We start from the raw sequence: 20,613 nt of genomic DNA, 5'->3' as shown, positions 1-20,613 counted from the left end.
AACAACAGCAAAATCTAACCTTTATAAGTGAACTACACGAGAGGAAGAAAGACACTGACTCAACCAACAAAAACCAAGTTTAAATCAATGAAAGAGAAGTTACCAATTAGATTGAATAAGTATCCTTTGCCTTGCAACAGATTTCGCCTGTCTACAATTTCGGTTTTCATTAGATATGCGGACAGGTTGTCTTAAATTAGATTGGGCGAAAGTATTCATAGTCTTTTAATATTAAATTATTATAAATTGGGCTTAAGGAAATATCTCCCGTGTCTCTATTTATAGCCAAATTTCTATTTCTATTTTTTTTTTTTCTCAATTGCCTCTTTAAAAGATTGCGGTAGACCATTTACGGTAGATATTAAAGTTGCCTCTTCAAAAAGAACTAAATGGTCAGGATTTTCATATATATGCTGGGCCAGAGCTGAATCACAGTTGTCATTTTTATTTTCCAATCTCAGGGACTTATCTATTGAAATTTTGTGTTCTTGCAATCGTTCCCCTAGTTGTTGATTGGTCCTTCCAATGTAAAATTTTCCATATGAACAGGGGACTCAGTAGACACCACTACCAAGTACAGGGTCCGTTTTATCCTTTCCCGAGTTGAAAAAATGTTCAACCTTTTGTTCAGTTTTGAAAGAAACAGAGAGATTATGTTTTTTTTAAAATTTTTCCAAGTTTGTCTCTGAGTTTCGAGACGTATGGTAATGTAGTGAAAGTTTTTTTCTCAATTGGCAGTGTACCTGAATCAAGGGGGACGGGCTTCCTGTTTTCCTGTTTTATCTTTTTTAATCGTCTATCTATTATATTTTCAATGAGGTTGATTGGGTAGCCATTGCAGAATAGAATATCTTTAACATAATCTAACTCGGATTTTACATGATTACGTGAACATATTTTTAGAGCCCTGTCGACTAAAGAAATTACTACCCCTCTTTTTACACAAGGAGGGTGATTTGACGAGAAATGTAGATACCGATCATTATGGGTTGGCTTTCTATATATAGAAAAATCCAGGCTAGGAATATTTTTTATAATTAAAACATCCAAGAAAGGGAGCTTTCCTGAATCTTCCAGTTCTATTGTAAATTGAAGATTTGAATCAAAAGAATTCAATGGATTCTTTTGATCATCCAAGAAAAGAATTCTAGGATGTTTTAATTATAAAAAATATTCCTAGCCAGGATTTTGCCTTGGCTTGAATACATTCGTTTTGAGCAGCTTCCTCGGGTGTTCAAATTTCTCTTTCAACGATCTTCTTACAATTAAAAATTTGTCTTTAAACGATATTTTTAAATACCTGTGTCCTGGTCGTCATTTATATTCCCTGTGTCCCGGTCGTCATTTGTGTCCCGGTATCCCAGTCTATAATTTCTCTTTGGGTGTCCCGGTCGTCATTTATATTCCCTCTGTCCCGGTCGTCATTTGTGTCCCGGTCTGTAATTTCTCTTTGAGTGTTTTTTCTTTTTAGTTTTTTTTAGTTTTTTTACCTTTTTTCTTTTTTCAGTTTTCTTTTTCTTCTTTATTTTTCAGCGTCACTATGAAATACATATCACCGAACCTTTGTTTTTTTAACTAAAATCTGGTAGGCATTGATGACCTTATCCAAGTCAAAATCCCAAACCCAATCATCATCGCTATCATATTCAGTTTTGATATGTTTTGACTCTCGCTGTCCAGGTGGATTTTCATCTAACTGCGCGGTTTTACGTTCTTTAGCTTCAAGCCTGTTTTCTTGCTGTTCTTGTGATTCCTCGGCACGCTTTCTTTTCTTACTTTCTCTATCAGCCGCAAGTTTTTTGGCATAGACTCTTTGAGCAGCTTTCTCGGCTGTTGCCATTGTAGGTTCTTCAGTCATTTTACAATTAAACATTTTTCCGTCCACGAACTTCTTACAATTAAAAATTTGTCTTTGATTTATGGTATGAAAGGGGCTGCTCCCTTCTCAACGCCCCGCTCCTTACGCTAAAGTTTGACTCTTTCTCTCAATTCTACTTTATTAAACAGTAAAAAAAAATTTGCGTAAAGAGCGGGACGTTGAGAAGGGAACAGCCCCTTTCATACACGGATCAATGTATGAATCACTTTCATACTTTTCATCAATGCATGTTTTGATTTTGGCTCTCCGCAGACGAATAATTAAAACGAAATTTGCATATTTATTTTTTGGCTAAATGGCTTTCTCATAGTTTTAATCGAATGATTTTGAGAAAAAAGGAGCGGGGGAGGAGGGCTAGTTGCCCTCCGATTTTTTGGTTACTTAAAAAGGCAACTAGAACTTTTAATTTTTTACGAATGTATTCTCGTGTTTTTATTACGTATATGAAGGGTTCACCCCCTCGTCAGTACCACGCTCTTTACACTAAAGCTTAAATTTTTCCCAATTTCTTAAGAATGACCCCTGAATCACAAAAGTCGTAGAATAAACAGTTGAAATTACTAAAAATGATTTCGCGAAAAGAGCGAGATATTAGGAGGAGGCGAGCCCATTGTATGCGTAATAATTTCTGTTCATATAAATTTTAATGCTTCTCCTTACTTTCAATTGAAAAACTTTTTCATATTTATTTTTTCATTGTTTTTTTAAATAATGCTAGAAAATCCTGCGCTCCCTTCATGAAAATTTTCTTCCCCAATGACAAATTCCTCCAAGGGAATTTCCCCTAACATGCCCCCCCCTTATCAACCCCCCTCCCAACCTAAAAATCCCCCTGAAAACATCCGTACACTTCCAAATGACCATTACTATATGTAAGCACTGGTCAAAGTTTGCAACTTGTGGCCCCTTTCACGGGGACTGTGGGGGAGTAAGTCTTCCCCAAATACATAGTTATAAGGTTTTTTACTACGCTGAATAAAATAGCTATCTCAGAATTTTGATTTGGTGACTTTGGGAAAATGATTAGCGTGGGAGGGGGCCTAAGTGCCCTCCAATTTTTGGTCACTTAAAAAGGGCACTAGAACTTTTCATTTCCTTTAGAATGAGCCCTCCACAAGATTCTAGGACCACTGGGTCAACACGATCACCCCTGGGAAAAAAAAACGAAAAAAAAACAAATAAACACGCATCCGTGATCTGCCTTCTGACAAAAAATACAAAATTTCACATTTTTGTAGATAGGAGTTTTGGTTACTATTGAGCCGGGTCGCTCCATACTAGAGTTCGTTACCACTAACTGTTTGATAAATGACCCGTTTCCTTCTTGATTATATTTGTTTAAATTCAAAATACAGGCTAAATTCTAAGGACAGTGTAATTTCAAAGGTCAAGCTAAACTCTCGTTGCCAAGGCAGGAATCTCATAAGAAGTGAACTAAAGAAGTAAAAATGGGGCTAGAATTTATTTCTGTCTTGTCTGATCTTGCCCATTGAAATATAATGTTATAAGGTTTTGTAGTTAGTCCGTCTTTTTGGAGAGTTCACTTATAGAGTTCGTAGATACATGTTTTGTTGGAATTGACATTCGGAAATTAAAAGTGAGTTATTTTCTCCAACTGTGTGAAACCATTTTTTTCCCGAACCCTGGCAGGGTAGGTAAAGAGTTTTCCAGAAGTACCGTCATTAATATATCGACAGGAGGGTCCGTTTGCCCTAAAAGGGGATACTACTACTACGAGTACTAAAAACTCAGCGCAGCACAGAGCTGCCTGAGGCCAACACAGCTACGCACACTCCTTCTCAACCCAATCTATTTAAACTCTCCCTGTTTACAACCTCCAGGAAGTTCCCATTTCCTTTAAATCTTTCTTTATGACATCTTCTCACCCCTAACAAAACGACCTGCTTTCTGTTTAGCCCTGGACGGTTGGCCGAAAAGGACAACCTTCGGCAATCTGTCATCCTTCATCCGCAGAAAGTGCCCTAGCCATCTCAACCTTTCTTTCAGTATAGCCCTAGTAAGCGGGATTGAACCACTCCTTTTCGTACAACCTACTGTTTGAAATACGGTCAGTCAACCAGGTACCCAGAAGAATCCATGGGCAATTTCCCTGGAAAAAATCTAGTAAATATTAATCCGCTCTTCGGAGCGCCCATGCTTCAGAACGATATTTGACTACTGTCAATACTATACCTTCCAATATTCTAATCTTGGTTTGCAGACTTATTTTCCAAATCTTCCAAACTTTATTTTAACTGTGGAATAACACACTGAGCCTTGACTATTCTACTTTTACCATCTTCACTGCTCCCACCGTCTTTACTAATGACACTAACAAGATAACTGAAACACACAGCTGATCAATCTTTTCGTTACCAAACGTCACCTTTTCTTCGTAACTTATTCCTAGCCTTGGTGACTTATTCTTTTTAACAATAATTTTCCAACCTATTCTAGCACCCTGAACTCGCAAAAAACTCTAGAAGTTCATTCATTTAGCTCACACTTTCATCTAGGATGCTTAAATCATTAGCATAATCTTAGTCAAGGAGAGTTTTTGCTCCCCATTTGGTTCCGTGGTCTCCTATTGCCTTTACTTTGATCCTTAAGACAAAGTCCATCAAAATGATACATATAAAGGAGGATAGAACACAACCCTGCTTAGCAAAACCAGCTGCTAACCTCATTTCCTACCTAAAACCCATCAGTGTTATTCTAGTACATAGCAATAATCACTTTGATGTATTTGTCTGGTATACCATACAAGAATAAGACCTTTCCTAAAGCTCTTCTATTAACAGAATCGCACGCTTGGTCATAATCTATAAAACTGACAACCAAGGGTGTTTGACAACTTAGACCCTTCTCAATTGTTAACCTAAGAGAGAAAATTTGGTCGACACAACCTCTACCATTTCTAAAACCGCACTGTCTTTCTCTTAGAACTTTGTTTACAACATCTATAAGTCTAAAAAGTATCGTATTACTAAGTAATTGGCTAATTACAGAGACCAGACTAATGCCTCGATAATGACAACAATCACTCAAATCACCTCTTTTTAATAGGATGGTTCAATTAAGGTTTTCCTAAAATCGTTAGGTACTTCTCCTTTTTCAAAAATCATATTCATAGTATTCAGCAGCGTATTTCTAACCTCAGAGCCACCATATTTAAGAAACTCATTTACCACACTATCAGAATATGCAGCCTTATTATTTTTAATCCTTTTAGTACTGTCGCTAATTCTTCCTCACAAAACAAATCTTCCTTCACATCCAAGGTATCACAAACTTTTCCATTTTCATCTATATCTTTTCCTGCAACTGTATCTCGGTTTAGTACATTCTCAAAATGTTCCGCCCATCTTTCTTTAACTTTTCCTGTGATGACAACACTGTGGTGACACAGGTTGTTGAACCCGTGGTCAATAGGTTGGCCCTTGTAAAGGTAGTACACGTTTCAGACATACACTGGTTGCAATATTAGTGCGCAAAGAAACTATAGAGCCCTTGAAAGCACTCGATCGCGTTACTATACTCTAGGGGCACGACCAGTGACACTGATGCGGCGTCGGAGATCAAATAGCTGGTATCCCCAAGGTATCCAGTACAAACAGTAGCAGTAAAGTAGTATTTACAAACTTTTTATAGCGGGATGGGAGTAAATACTCCTTCATTCTATTTACGTGCTCACGTTGTTCAAATTGCTAAGAGGGCGAAGTGTTCAAATTTCTAAGAGGGCGAACCCAATGGTTTTAACTATTATTAAATACAAATGACTGTCAAAATAATATATTTTAGATATCAAATACTGTTCAAGATCATGCCCTATCCTACCACCCGGCACTATTGGACCCTGTATTGAACTGTGTGGAGATGGATGCCCTCCAGGTGAAGGCTGTTGTTCAAACGGATGTGGTCACACATGTCAGCCGCTTAGACCAGTTAAAGGATATGGAGATCAATGTCCCAAGGACCCCACAGTTAAAAATGGTTAGTCTTTCTTTTGCTGTATCTAAGCAATACAATACAGTCCCAAAGAACCTTCATGAACTTTGAACCGAACAAGAAAATGATAACTACCCTCCCCCCCCCCCCAAAAAAAAAGAACCGGTAATAATGGTAGAAAGTAATAAGCTTACCAAAGCTATGGTTGCTAGGTCTTGATTTTGTTTCAACGATGTTTTCGACCGAAGCTGTGTTTGTCATCATGGGGTTCAAATTGAAATCTCTAACCAGAAAATAAATCACTAAACAAAATAAAACTGAAATCACTGAAAAACACTAATAATGAGCCGAACCTGGAATTATTGTTGTGACATGGCCAGAATTTTGGTAGAGGCGTTGATGTCTACTATCGTAGTAGATATCAAGAGGGTTGGGCCTAAGCGAGGGGGTGGAGTTTTTTGTGAGTTTTCAGTCTATGGCTAATGGGTTCCCAAATTTCGATAATGTGGAACTCGCCATTGTCTTTATTGATGGCTAGTTTGTTGTTATCCATTTCTAAAGCTTCTCTGATTTTCTGCTTTAACAGGTGTCGAACAATAGCAATAAGTTGGTTCAGGTCAAACCTATTGAATTGAGAAAGATTTTCAAAGATATAATGGGCCAATGCATAAAAATTATCTTCCTCCTTAAGCTTTGTCTTTTTAAAGCAGGCATCAATGTAATCATTATGTTCTTTTAATCGGTGATATAGAGATCTCATGGTAAGACGTATATAGGTATCACCACAAATGCAGGGAATCTCATATATCCATGGTGGATCTGAAGTACCACTATCCTTGCATTTGTTCAAGGAGGAGACGGTCATTCCAGAAGCAAAAAACACCTTAAAGCCAAGCTCAGCGAGTTTGAAGCTTAAAATGTCAGCAAAGCCATTAGTATAAGGTAATGACAAAAAAAGTTTATTTTCTTCACTCTTAGGAGCAGTGCTCTTGATTTTTGTGCCCATCATTCTCCTGGAAATAACCTTATGAATGACTTGTTGGGGTCATCCATTACCAATCAGAACATCTTTTATATGATCAAGTTCAGCCTTCAGCTCCAAATCAGAAGAACAAACTACATACGCTGTATCGACCAACGAATAGATAACAGAATTGGCCTTCTGTATACACTCAAGCCAAACCTAGTATCCCGTTTGATAATGAGAACATCTAATAAGGGTAAATTGTGGTTGATTTCAAGTACAATGGTGAACTTTATATCTGGATCCTGCTGGTTAAAAATATTGAGAAAGGATCTTATAATGTCTTCTGTCCCGTTCCAAATCATTAAACAATAATCTACGTATCTCATGTAGAGTTGGAGATCTTTGAAGTCCTGATTGAAGATATTGAAGATATTATTTTCAATAGTCAGAATAATCCATAATTAATCTCAGTCGTCAAATAGGATTAATGATCAACTTTATCAGAAACTAATTCCTGTCAAACCAGTAATTCCTAGATTTTATGGTGCACCCAAAATTCACAGACTAAATATACCCCTTAGACCTATTGTTTCAACAGTAAGTTCGGCTACACAAAATTTGGAAAGGTATTTGGATGGTATTATAAGATCTATAACGCTCAGCAGCAAACACACAATAAGAAATACGGAAGAAGTAGTTGAAAGGCTAAAAGCACCGACATCTTGGAGAACACAATAATGTACAGTTTTGATGTAGTATCATGATTTCTGGAAAGAACTGACGAACTTAGACACTACAGACATCACTATTCTCAAATCTTTATGTCCGAGCAATGCTTACTTCACATTGAGGCACCAAACTTACAAACGGAATTGGCACATACCAATGGGATCAGCTTTGGCACCAGTTCTCAGTGAAGGGTTTCTACAGCGTATTGAAAATAATATCTTCAAGCAGGACTTCAAGGACCTCCAACTCTACATGAGAAATGTAGATGATTGTTAAATAGTTTGGAATGGGACAGAAGATAAAATAAGATAGAATATCGTTTCCCAACACTTTCAACCAGTAGGATCCTCTACCAAAATTCTGGTCATGTCACAACAATAATTCTAGGTTTAATAATACCATAATGCGCAGTTTTATGTTGTATGTTTGTTTACCAGAATACCCTTGCCCCGACTTCTAACAGCTTTACAATCAACCTTGGAAATGATGATTCCTGGAAGAATTGACTAGCTTAGACACAACACACATCACTATTCTCAGGTCTTTATTTCTGAGCAATTCTTTCAGGCATCAAACTTATAAACAGAATTGTGGCATTGCAATGGGATCAGCCTTAGTACCAGTTCTCAGCGAGGTGTTGAGGTGATATAAAGTGCACCATTGAACTTGAAACTAACCACAGTTTACCCTTCTTAGATGTTCTTATAATAAACGGGATACTAGGTTTGACTTGAGTGTATAAAGAAAGCGTACTTACAGTGATAGATACCTGAAATATGACTATCCGAAAAATTCTATGAAAAATTATGAAGTCTATTCTTCGGTTGATATAGTGTTTGTTGTGTGTTCCTCTGATTTTCAGCTAAAGGCTGAACTTGAACGCATAAAAGATGTTCTGATAGGTAGTGGATACCCCCAACAAATCATTGATAAGGTTATTTCCAGGAAAATGATGAGCACAAAAACCAAGAATACTGCCCCCAAGAGTGAAGAAAATAAACCCTTTTTGTTGTTACCTTATATCAAAGGCATTACTGATATTTTGAGCTCCAAACTCGTTTAGCTTGGCTTTGAGGTTATTTTTTCTTTCTGGAATGACTATCTTCTCCTTCTTGAACAAAGGTGAGGATAAGATTAATCTAGATCCACCAGCGGTATACGAGATTCCCTGCAGTTGCGATGAAACCTATATAGGTCACACCATGAAATCTCTACACCACCGATTAAAAAAAAACATGCTGATTCCATTGATACCTTCCATAAAAAGATAAAGCTTAAGGAGGAAGATAATTTTTCTGCACTGGCCCATCATATTTTGAAAACCCTCCTCACTCTGTTAAGTTTGGCCTGGCCAAACTTAATGCTATTGTTCCACACTTCTTAAGGCAGAAAATCAGAGAAGCTCTGGAAACTGCAAAAAACAAACCAGCCATCAATAAAGACAATGGTGAGTCCCCCATAAGCGAAATTTGGAACCCCATTACCCATAGACTGAAAACTCACGAGAAACTCCACCCCCTCCTAAAGGCCCAACCATCCGAAACCCTCTAGGGATAGCGCCCATCAACACAATCTACCAAAATTCTTGCCATATCACAACAGTAATTCCAGGTTCGGCTCATTATCAGTGTTTCACAGCGATTTTAGTTTAATCTCATAATTTTAATGTTTTTATTTTATAATTTTATTTTATAAATTATAATTTCTAGTTTTTCTGTGACGAATTTTTTTTTTCCAAGTAACTTTTAAAAAATCGGAATATCAAGTAGAAGACGTTGGGAATAGCATGAAAAGAAACTTTTCACCGGGTGGGGGTGATATTTGGCTACCAATCCGAGTAACTCCTGTTATAACTTAGCTTTATAACTTCTGACTTTCCAGTGACGAATTTCCCTTTCTTACAAGCTTAATATAATTTCTGTTGTTTTAATCAATGATATCCTTTTGAATCCTATTAATACAGGTATCTTATCCTGATTACTTATCTTCTGCGATTCGCGAGACGTAAATGAGATCAGCGCTTTGTAGGATTACTACTTGAAACGGACGGGGTTAATTTTCGGATAAGATACACCTGCCAACCCTGGAAATGTAGGATTATTGAGGATAAGTGACGAAATACATAAACAAAAAATTCCATCTTTTCAAAAATGGACAAAATATGGGAAATTATATGCAGAAGAAGATTTATTAGCAATGTCAAAAGTGCGGTGGCGACTGGTCCAGGATTAAAAAAAGCTTGATACTCACCATACCATCATATACAATGGTCCAGCAAATAAGTGAGAAGCAAGAGTTGCCGTGATGATGTAAAAGCACACCCACAAGTCGACCCAAAAGTGGACTCCTACACCCCCGAAAATATTAACTGCAAGGTTTTTGGGAATGCATGGTAAATTGTCAGTCGTTGTCTGCTACGCCGCTACAAGGGAGGCCACTGACGAAGAAAAAGACAAATTTTATAGTTCGCTTCAAGCCATAGTCAAAGATATACCAAGGCATGACGTTGCGTGCTTCCTTGGAGACTTTAGCACTAAAGTAGGAAACGACCAATCCTTCAGCCCACAAGTTCTTGGCCAACATGGACTGGGCCAAAGAACCGAAAATAGGAAGCTTCTGATTTATTTTGCCCTAATGAATGACCTTGTAGTTGGCCAATCTCTGTTTCCTTATAGAGACGTGCACAAGTACTCGCGGGCGTCGCCAGATGAAACGACAAAAACTCAGATTGATCACTGCCCCATAAGCAGGAAACTCCGATCGAGTCTACAAGATGTTCGGGTCAATAGAGGAGCTGAAGGATCAGATCATAACCTTATGATAACCATACTCTGTATAAAATTAAAGAAGATATGCAACAAAAGGACAGCCGCAAGCCCTGTTTTTGACTCTGAGAAACTCTAAGACAAGACAATAAAACGAGCTTTGATAATGGAACTATGAAACAAATTTGAAGCCGTATCCATACCAGAGGAAGATGAATACGAAACGGTATGGAAGCCACGAAAGAATGCTACCACAAAACAGTTTATCAACCCCGAGCGCCCTCAGGAGCCTTAAAGACCAGTGGCTGTTTGAACAAGCGTGGCAAATAAAGGAAGAAAGAAAGAAGACGAGGGTGTCTATCCTACAACAACAAGCCCCTGGTCTTCTTGTTTTCCAAAGCAAACAGCATGGAGCTCTTGACAAAGCTGTCAAGACAAGTGCCCGATCTGATAAGCGAAACTTTGTAAGCATTGCAGACGGGATAAGCAACAAAGAGAGAAGACTCAAGAACTGTATGAAGAATCACCAATAGTGCTGTAGGGAAACGACCGAAAAATAGAGACGGCTTGTCAAAGATCCATCACGAGTGCTGGTGACAGAACAGGGTACAGTCAACGAAGTATGAGAAAACCATTTCTAAAATCCAGGGACCCCCCCTCCCAAAATAAGAGCACCCTGACATTCCAGAGATTCCTATCTTCCTCCTAAATATTAGCACGAATCCGCCTTCTGCCAGTGAGGTACGAGAAGCAGCAAAGAAACTGAAAAAAGGAAACTTACCAGGACTGGACCCCATATTCACAGAGATGATAAAGGCATCAATATCCTCATATATGTCCCCTTGGTTTTTACTCTTCACTCGGATTTGGACAACGGCCAAAGAAACATTAGACTAGAAACACAGCACACTCATCAGGATATTCAAAAAAGGAGACGCTACCGAGCCGGGCAACTGACGGGGTAAAAGTTTACTAGCAATGCCTGGGAAGATGCTCTGACGTATTATCCTACAGAGGATCCAAATACAACTTGATCAACACCTCCAAGACGAACAGTATGGCTACCGGCCAAATCGCTTATGTGCGGACCTTGTATTCACGCTTAGAGTTCTAACTGAAGAAAACAGAGAGTGGCGTTCGAAGATCTATAGGATCTCTGTGAACTTCGAGAATGCCTTCGACTGCGTAGATCGTGAAAGCCTATGGAAGATTCTCATCCATTATGGAATCCCTGAGAAATAATGACGATTATTACCGCCATGGATGAGGGTAGTGAATATTGCGACAAAACACCAGAGGGCCAAACTCTTTTCCTCCGAATTTTGTCAGGAGTAAAACAAAGTGTGTCCAATCTCCATTACTTTTTGTTATAATGATTGATTACATCTTGCGGAAAACAGAAACAGTAGGCATCAGATTAATCCTAAAGTCTATGTCAATGATATTGACTTTGCAGACGACATAGCAGTGCTTAAGTCAAGCAAAACCAGCTTCAAGAATTACTAGACGAGGTTACGGTAAAGGAAAATCATCTTGGCCTACGTGTGAATCCCAATAAAACCAAATGCATGGCGACAAGTGACTCCTCTGTCTATTAAATACGGCGACCAAGTTTTTGAACAAGTATTCCAGTTCAAATACCTAGTAAGTATCATCGAGAACAATGGCTCGACAGTGAAAGAAATGCTCACCAGAATAAGAAAAGCAAATGGCTACGCCTTTTCAATTGCAAAGTTACGCAAATACTACTCTAGGCAGCAGAAACTTGATACCTGAACAAGAACAACAGATTAGTCCTTGGTTTCAAAAACTCCTGTCTTCGTAGAAAATTGAATTTCCACTGGTCATAGAGCATGAAAAAACCAGTCCATCCGTGAAACGACGCAACAACCTCTAGTAACCGACATCATCAGAGTCAGATGGTGCAGATAATTGGGACACATCCTACGCATGGACGATCACAGACTTCCAAAAGCCACTTTACACTAGTAACCACTAGGAAATAGTAGCCAGGGAAGACCCAGAAACACAATGCACCAAACATACAAAAAGATCTACACAACCTGCACACTTCCGTTCTAGCATATTGGGAGGGCATCAATGCAGCGGCAAACAGGAGGAAATATTGGCGGCTCCTCCTTCATGCCATGGATATCTCAGGAAACACAGGCGGAACTAGGGAAAAAAGATACAATATTTGTGAAATGTGGCACAAGTTCAGGAGTTTGTAAATAAGCTATGTTCAGAATGGAGTACATGTGATTGTTGTTATTCACCTAGTTGCTTAAAGTGTTTCATTTGACAAGTTGCTGGATAAGTATACATTTTTCTATTAAAGGGATTACACCCAGGGAACCTAATATTAAGCGAATAAGTCGGATAAGGGATACTCGAACGCACTCTTTTCAATGACAAATTTCCTCCCTATGACTCTAATACAATTTCCATTATTTGACTACCAGACATACTTCCTGCGTTGAAACGAACTTACAATAGGAATATGTTCTGCATAGTATAAAAGAGAAGTTTTATCAGGGGGGATGTGATATTAGGCTACCAAAGCGAATTTCGGCTACTGTTAACTAAGCATTATAATGTGTGACTTTTCAGTTACGGTATTTCCCCTTCTTATAAGTTTAAAATAACTTGAGTGATTTTTCTAGGAGGTTACCACAGATAATATTCTGAGTTTTATTCAGATAGTGTAAAGTAGGGGAAGTATGTGCATAGCATTCGAATGGACTTTTCAGATGGACACAATATTCTACTACCGAAGCAAATTTCAACTCCTGTCAGATCTTAGCTTTATAATACCTTGGTTTTTAGGGGCAAATTTCTTCTTCCTTATAACTTTAATATAATTTTTGTTATTTTTCTAGATGATGATTTGAGGTACCCTTCTGAATCCTATCCAGACAGGTGGTGCTCAAACGAATGTAAAGTAGGAGAAGTTTGTGCTGGGTTTGTAGATGGAAGATTTAGATGCATTAGAGGTAATTTTCCTATTCCCATTTAAATGTGTATGGCTAGCAGAGCCTTATCCAGCATTTTGTTTTTTGCTACAAAAAATTTGCAAAACAACAAAAATCATTTACAAGAATATTTTTTTGTGCGAGTCCGATAAATTTTTCGTAGGGGGGGGATTTCAAAAGCGATAACCCCCCTCACTACAGGTACCACCCTAATAGTCAGCATTGATGGTTATGATGAACATCTCAGAATTAATACTAAAACGAAGCAATTCTTAAGGAGGAACTACCACATTTCAAAATAATGTTTGAAACGATTTCAACTCTGTCGAGTTTGTCACGAAAAGTATGGCTCGATTTAGCTGGATTCCACCTACAAAGTTCCACATCAGAAGAATACGGTATATGGTAATAGCATACTGTACTGGGAACACAATACATCCTTGGCAAACACCAGAGTTAGCATTAAACTATTCACTCAAATTCTCAGTCTTAGTCAGAACAGCAAATAGACAATATTTGTATGGAGTTTGTCAATGAAACATTTCAGATGCATTAGAACCTGTCTGTTCAAATACTCTGTCAAACTGGCAACTTTTTCGGTATAAATAGATATAAAAAGCATAAACTGTTTTATTCCTTGGCTTAAAAGCATAAGCTACTTTATTCCTGGATTAAAAGAGTAAGCTATTTTAAGAATAGTCTGTTAAGTATTTTTAGTTAAATATTTTTTGCTTTAGTTAAAATATTTCCCGTTAAGCACTAGTCAAACTTCTCGTTCAACTTCGTTTCATCCGCAGCACCCAGCTGTCCAAGGCCAACACAGCTACGCACGCCTCACCTCCATCCCAACCTATTTAAAGCCTCCCTCTTTACACCCTCCCAGGAAGTTCCCATTTCCTTCAAATCTTTCTATATGACATTCTCCCACCCCAGCCGCGGACAACCTGTTTTCCGTTTAGCCCTAGACTGTTCGTCGAAAAGGGCAATCTTTGGCATTCCATCATCCTTCATCTGCAGAACATGCCCTAGCCATCTCAACCTTTCTCTCATTATAGCCTTAGAAAACGGGATTGAACCACATGTTTCATACATCCTACTGTTTGAAATACGTTCAGTCAGCCGAGTACCGAGACAGCCGGCACATCAGCATCTGGATTTGACCGGATACACACGAAAGCCCTGAAAGCAGTCCTCCCTTCTATCCTAGAGCCATTAACTTATTTGATAAACCTGTCTCTAAGAAGTGGTGTTTTTCCTTCAATACTAAAAAAAGCAAGAATAATCCCTCTGCATAAAGGTGGCCCTCATGACGATCCATCAAATTTCCGACCCATATCCATATTATCTGTTTTTTCAAAAGTTTTTGAAAAACCCTTACAAAGACTACTTTACCAGTTTCTCGAAAAAAAAAAGGATTTTTTAATAGTCGTCAGTTCGGCTTCAGACCTGGTCATTCAACAGAAGATGCTCTGGCATCCCTAAGCTTATTCATCAACAGAGCACTTGACTCAGGTCTTCTGCCAGCTGCTATATTGATTGACATCAAGAAAGCATTTGACAGCATGGATCATACAATCTTACTGGGAAAGTTGCAACATATTGGAGTGAGAGGGATAGCCCTTCAATGGTTTGAATCTTACCTTCAAAATAGGTGCATCTACATTGGTGACGACCCAAGAAACGACACTACTGTGAAATTTGGTGTGCCCCAAGGATCAATCCTCGGTCCTCTTTTGTTTTTAGTCCATGTAAATGACCTAACTCGTATCCTTAATCCGAATCATGACGACCAAAAATGCTGTAACCTATGCTTTGATCAAACATCTGAGGACATTACTAACGAGCAAGATGGACTTATAGCATTCGCTGACGACACTACAATTACCTGCTGCGGACTTGATATGCCTTCACTCCAGCGGAAGCTTGAAAACATCATAGAAGAGACCTATCTGTGGATGGATGCCAACAAACTTGTCATCAATGTAGAAAAATCTTGCATCCTACTATTTTCTAGGGTAGGAACCCTTCACCCAGAAATAACAGGAATTGTGACGTCTCGTGGAAAGGTTCAACTACCAGTAAATGGATGTGCAAAATATTTAGGAGTAATAGTAGATGAAAACCTTTCTTTCCTTCCTCACATCCATGCTGTAGAATTAAAGCTTTCAAGGAATCTGGGTATCATGAAAAAACTGAAGCAAACATTCCCACGTAAAACCCTTACCCTTCTCTACAATGCACTCATTAGACCCCACTTACAGTATTGCGCAATGGTATGGCAATCAACATTCAAATCCCATCTGAAAAAACTGGATTCCATCCACAAGAATGCCTTGAAGATCATCAAACACACAGAAGATTATCTCTCGCTGAAATCGCTGTTTGAGCTTTCCTGCTTGGTTTTTGCTTTCAGATTCCTCTCCGGCTTGCTTCCACCACCTTTTAGGAATCTATTCCGTTTGGTATCCGAACAGCGTCTTCCAATTACAAGACTATCTGCACAGATCCATATTCGAAATACGCCAACAGTGAGGTCGGATTTTTCGCCTGACATCGTCTGTGCTAAGGCTTACAATACCCTACCGCTTGAACTGAGAGGTAGGAGCTCCCTTGGTTCTTTCAAAAAGAGAATAAAAAATTATCTTGTTTTGAATTAGTTTAATTTGAATAATGAATCTAATTAGAAAAGTGATTTTAGCTATTATTGAGTTTTTTTGTGGGGGTTGGAGTGGTTTGCTCCTGGATGAAGAGGTGGGGACTTGTAAGGATATTTTTTTTGGTGGGGGCCATGGTTGTATCGAGAAGTGGAGGGAGAGCCATAGTGTGTATTTATTTTTGAGGTGATATGGGACTCAGCATGCAGTTTTTGCATAGAGATGAGAGATTAAGTATGTTATGACTGTTATAATTTTTTTTAATAAACCCGAATGAACTGAACTGAAAAAAAAATCCGTAGACAATTTCTCCGGAAAGCATCTAGCAAATCTTCATCTGCTTTCTGGAGCGTCCATGCTTCAAAGCCATACTTGACAACTGTCATCACTGAAGCTTCCAATATTCTAATCTTGGTCTTTTCTCGAATTTCTACAAGAAAATTAGCATCTTTTTACCTTTTTGGTGTTTATTTTTTCCCATTTTTGCCTATGGGAAGATAAAGGTGCATCTCTCACCTCTACAGACTTCTTGAAAGAAATATCCAAGGAACGGATTATTCCCAAATATTTTTATATTCATATTTGCATATGGGTAGGCAAATTCTCCTTCTACGAGGAGATCTCCTTCCCTCCTCTGAAAAACAGCCCATTCTGATATACATCCCCTGAGGGATGAAATTGTGCGAACCTATGTGAATATTTCTTATTTGCCTTGTTTGCTTGACCTGACAAGCCAAGATCTTTTTCCTATAGGATTATCAAAAACAGGGCACTTGTGCAAACGATGAAAACAAACTATATAATATAACAATTTTATGCAAAGAAAATTTTCATCACTGGAATTTCTTTAAAGGCACCAGTTTTCACTGAATGACTAGATAAACTAAAAAACAAGAGAGAGGAAAAGTAAGAATGGCAAAGCCAACGAAAATAGTAGATGTTCACTTTTTCTGAGCAAAAACAATAAAAAGGCAAAAAAAAAAACACCAGCGTGGAGATCAAAATGAAACAAAAACCCAAATTGGAAGAATTAAAATGATAACAACAAGCAAGAAAATAAAATTGGGCTAGGGCTAAAATAAAAATAAATGAATTGAAGACAACGACCCCAAATCAAAAAAGGTCAGCCAATCACCCAAAACCTAATGATAAACAATGTTCTCATTTAGAAGCTAGACAAGCGAGTCACTTGTCTTTTTGAACTATGTTCTCATTGTTGAAGAAGGGAAGATGCAGTCTTCTCGAAGCATCCATTTTGTTGCATCCAGTATTTTCTTTAGCTTTATAAAACCTCATTCTTGCTTTTCTTGTCTCTTATTTTTTTCTTCTAAAGGCAGGTCAAAGTGCCAATGTGGGTGCTAAACGTACTGTGAAGCAAACTTTGTACTATGGGACTTCCAAGAATTATTTTCTCAAGGTTCGCTTTAAGTAAGTTAATAAATTTATTGTATATAGTTGGTGAATTTTCGTTAAACCCAGCCAATCATAACCCTGAAAACAAGCATGTATTGTTAAACAACTGGGGAGCGAAACGAGTACTTCTTAAGAGTAGTTTTATAATCAAAGTCAGCCGCTTTCAGTTGCTCAAAAATAGTATACGTTTTTTCTTTTATATGCCTGAAGCCTAGAGGTAAGCGAGTATATCTCATTCTAGAGATTACATACCCTCAGTAGGATTTGTGAAAAGGTGACGGATTCTCTACATATTTTGGTAAATATACACTGTATTGTCTCATGACTGATGCGGTCGAGTCGTAATCTTCCGAGACGTTTTTTTGGAGGGAGAGAGCAGACTTAGAGTTAAGTGCTAGAAGAAAGAGGAAAACTTTTTTCTCTGCTCCTAATAATGGAGTACAAAATTCGCTTTTTTTCTCTTATACGCCTGTCATCCTACATGATTTTTGATTGGTTTTACATAATTTCCAAGTAAGGTGAGGTTGAAGTGCATTGAATCCGGGATGCCTCAAGTCAAAAATGAGATTTCAGGCAAGTAAATAGCTAATACTTCCCATGTGTAAAAAAACAAGATTGCCTAGCCCAAATTTCACTGGTCTTCCATATTTTGCCATGTTTTTTCCAAAAATAATCTTTATGAAGTTGACCAAACCAGCTATGAGGATGAAGAAATTCCTATTTCCACCCTTTGGGCTGCACTGAGGAGGAGTTGGCTCAGGGGTCTGATCTTGGGTGCTTTCGACAAAGTGACTGCAATAGAGGTCCACTCTCAGGTTCACAAAATTGATATAATTTAAAATAATTTAAATTAATAAATAATTTTTTAATAAATAATCTATTTAAATTTTTTTATTAATTTATTAATTTAATAATTTATTAATAAATAATTTATAATTTAAAGTAATTTAATAATTCAAAATATTGCTAAGACAGAGGTCCAAGCACAGAAACCTGATCCTCAACCTTTCAAGCTATAATGAAATTGTTTGGACATGTGAAAGATCCAAAGTTTTACAGCGTATTTTTAATTTGACTCTGTTTTGATGCTTTTATCAAAGTGCATTTTGATAAAATGCATTTTCTCTTTTAAAATGCATTACTCTGCGATAAAACATACTTACTTTGTGCAATGTCGAAATGTTGGACAAAGGAAGCGATTCTACAAGCTACTGAATAGTAATGCCAGCTTTGACCTATGCAACTTCCCAGACAACAGTAATTTTCTAGTAGGTAATGCTAATGACTCAAAATTGAATTCCCTTAGCTTGAAACAAATATAAAAAATGACAAAAGCCAAAGGAAATTGTATGTAGGAAAGGAATTTGTCCTGATCATTGTCTGTATCTAAGGACTCTTCTTCGAGATAAGATTGTTTTCTAATAATTCCCTCCAGGGACATAACAACCCCTCAAAGCCCCGAGGCAAGGGCTGTAAGTTATAGAAGTTGCCCATTGATAACATATAAGGATTTTAATTGGGAAAACAATATTTAAGGGCTTTTCTTTGATATAGAAAACAATGTGGTTCTGGGATTTCCTACAAACATTTTTATTCTATTATACCCTCACTTTGGCTTAGTAGAAAACAAATCATAGACTATATGTACCAATGATTTGTTTCCGGTGTATTTGATGGTAAGATCAATTTGGTTACACTGGTAAGACATGTAGGGGACTTGTTTATTTCAAGATCCTTACAGATTAACAACTTCAGCATCTAATCGACGCAAGGAAAGAAAACCGTAGAGTTGCTCTCGCAACACTTTGCTCGGCGAAGCCGAATAAACGTTGCCGCAACACCTCACGTCGCCCATGCAATGTAGATCTAGTTTGTAATACGAAGAAGCAGATTTATATTTTTTTTTATGTTTACAGCACCCAGTTTGCTTTGGAATTCCGTTAGCTTAAAACAGATAATAAGAATGACGACAACAACAACAAATTTGTATCCTCGATTTCATTTGCAAAAATAGGCATACTTTCTATAACCCAGTAGTCCTGTTGACTTCTGGGGGGAGGGGAAGCTATTATTTTTTTTATTAATGAAATCTCTTTCCAGGTTTGTTCATAATTCTTCTGTAATTGAATTCACTTATCAAAATATTTTTGATGATGAACTTTCCGATTTTAAATCTCAGATCACATATGAAAATTGGCTAGCTCTCATGGAAATCAATACATTAATGATGGAATCTCTAATTTTAAAAGAAGATTCAAACGAATACACAGGCTTCTTCCATGAGATTAAAAAAAAATGTTCTAATAACAAACCGTACATTACCAGTCAAAGGCAACGCTGTAGCGTTACCAAGTAAAAAGAGCCATAAAGCTTTAATGTAATCTTATTATTTTTCTCCCCAGAGCCACTTCATAGAGAAGGGGCAGTTGTATAAATTTCGGAGTGCAACTCATTTGATTGGAAATTGAAAGGGCTTTCTTTAAGAGTCAAAAGTGATTAGAGGGCAATTGGCACTCTCCCAAGCTCTTTTTCCCTTAGGACATCCAACCAAAACTTTGAGAGACCCATTTTGTTCAAAATAGTCCAAAGGTCTAATAACTACCTCTGGAGTAGACAAAATCCCTCACAAATCCCGGGGCAAGGGCTGTAACTTATGCAAGTTGTTCATTGATAACATATAAGGCTTTTAATTGAGAAAAAAGGGCAGTTTGATCCTGTGTCTCCTCAAAGGGTCAGGGTATAAAGATAAAACCTAAGAAATGTTGAGAGGGATTTTGAACACAATCAAAACCTACTAAGTGGATACTGGTTGTCAAAAGGACGTATCAGCAATATATAAGGAATGACTGAGGGTATTAAGTTGAAATTTTCTGGGTATCTTGAGGCGATGTTCAAGAGTTATTGGAGAGCAACCAGTCCCCTTGCTCCTTTTAAATGCATCTCCCCATTAACACTGATCAAAATTTTGAAAAAGTCATTTCGTTCAAAATAGTCAAAAGGTCTAATAGCTATGTCACCAAGGATTCTGTACCCCCATAGCCCTAAGGCAAGGAATAAAAATTATAAGTTATGCCCACTGTTTACATACAGGATTTATCATTAAGAAGAAGAAGAATCTTTAATTCTGGGTGTTTCCGTATTAATGCGTGAGATTTCAGGGAATGTTTATGGGTATGTCAAACTAAATCCAATTATGCTATCTGCATTAAATTTTTCTAAAAAGAATACCGGCAATATCTTAAGAGCACCTGAGAGTATCAAGTTGAAACTTTCAGGGTATATTGAG

General features: G+C 37.7%; 2 protein-coding genes across 8 annotated transcripts in view; one reads left to right on the top strand and one right to left on the bottom strand.

Moving 5' to 3' along the window:
* The window catches only part of LOC136029257 (uncharacterized), a 113,786-nt gene that overhangs the window by 69,265 nt on the left and 23,908 nt on the right, over positions 1-20,613 (bottom strand). The gene's annotated exons all lie outside the window — the stretch shown is intronic.
* LOC136029258 (WAP four-disulfide core domain protein 3-like) overlaps positions 1-20,613 on the top strand; it is a 33,667-nt gene that overhangs the window by 12,654 nt on the left and 400 nt on the right. For 3 of the 5 annotated variants that reach the window (XM_065707499.1, XM_065707498.1, XM_065707500.1), the window contains exons 2-3: positions 5,681-5,872; positions 13,168-13,281. In XM_065707499.1, the coding sequence (XP_065563571.1) occupies positions 5,681-5,872; positions 13,168-13,281 (306 nt within the window). The remainder of the gene's footprint in view (positions 1-5,680; positions 5,873-13,167; positions 13,282-20,613) is intronic. The other 2 variants (XM_065707496.1, XM_065707497.1) reach the window with 2 other exon arrangements.

Source organism: Artemia franciscana, chromosome 7 (genome assembly GCF_032884065.1).
Source record: "Artemia franciscana chromosome 7, ASM3288406v1, whole genome shotgun sequence".
Classification (NCBI taxonomy): Eukaryota; Metazoa; Arthropoda; class Branchiopoda; order Anostraca; family Artemiidae; genus Artemia; species Artemia franciscana.
This window is presented reverse-complemented; position numbering and strand designations above follow the sequence as displayed.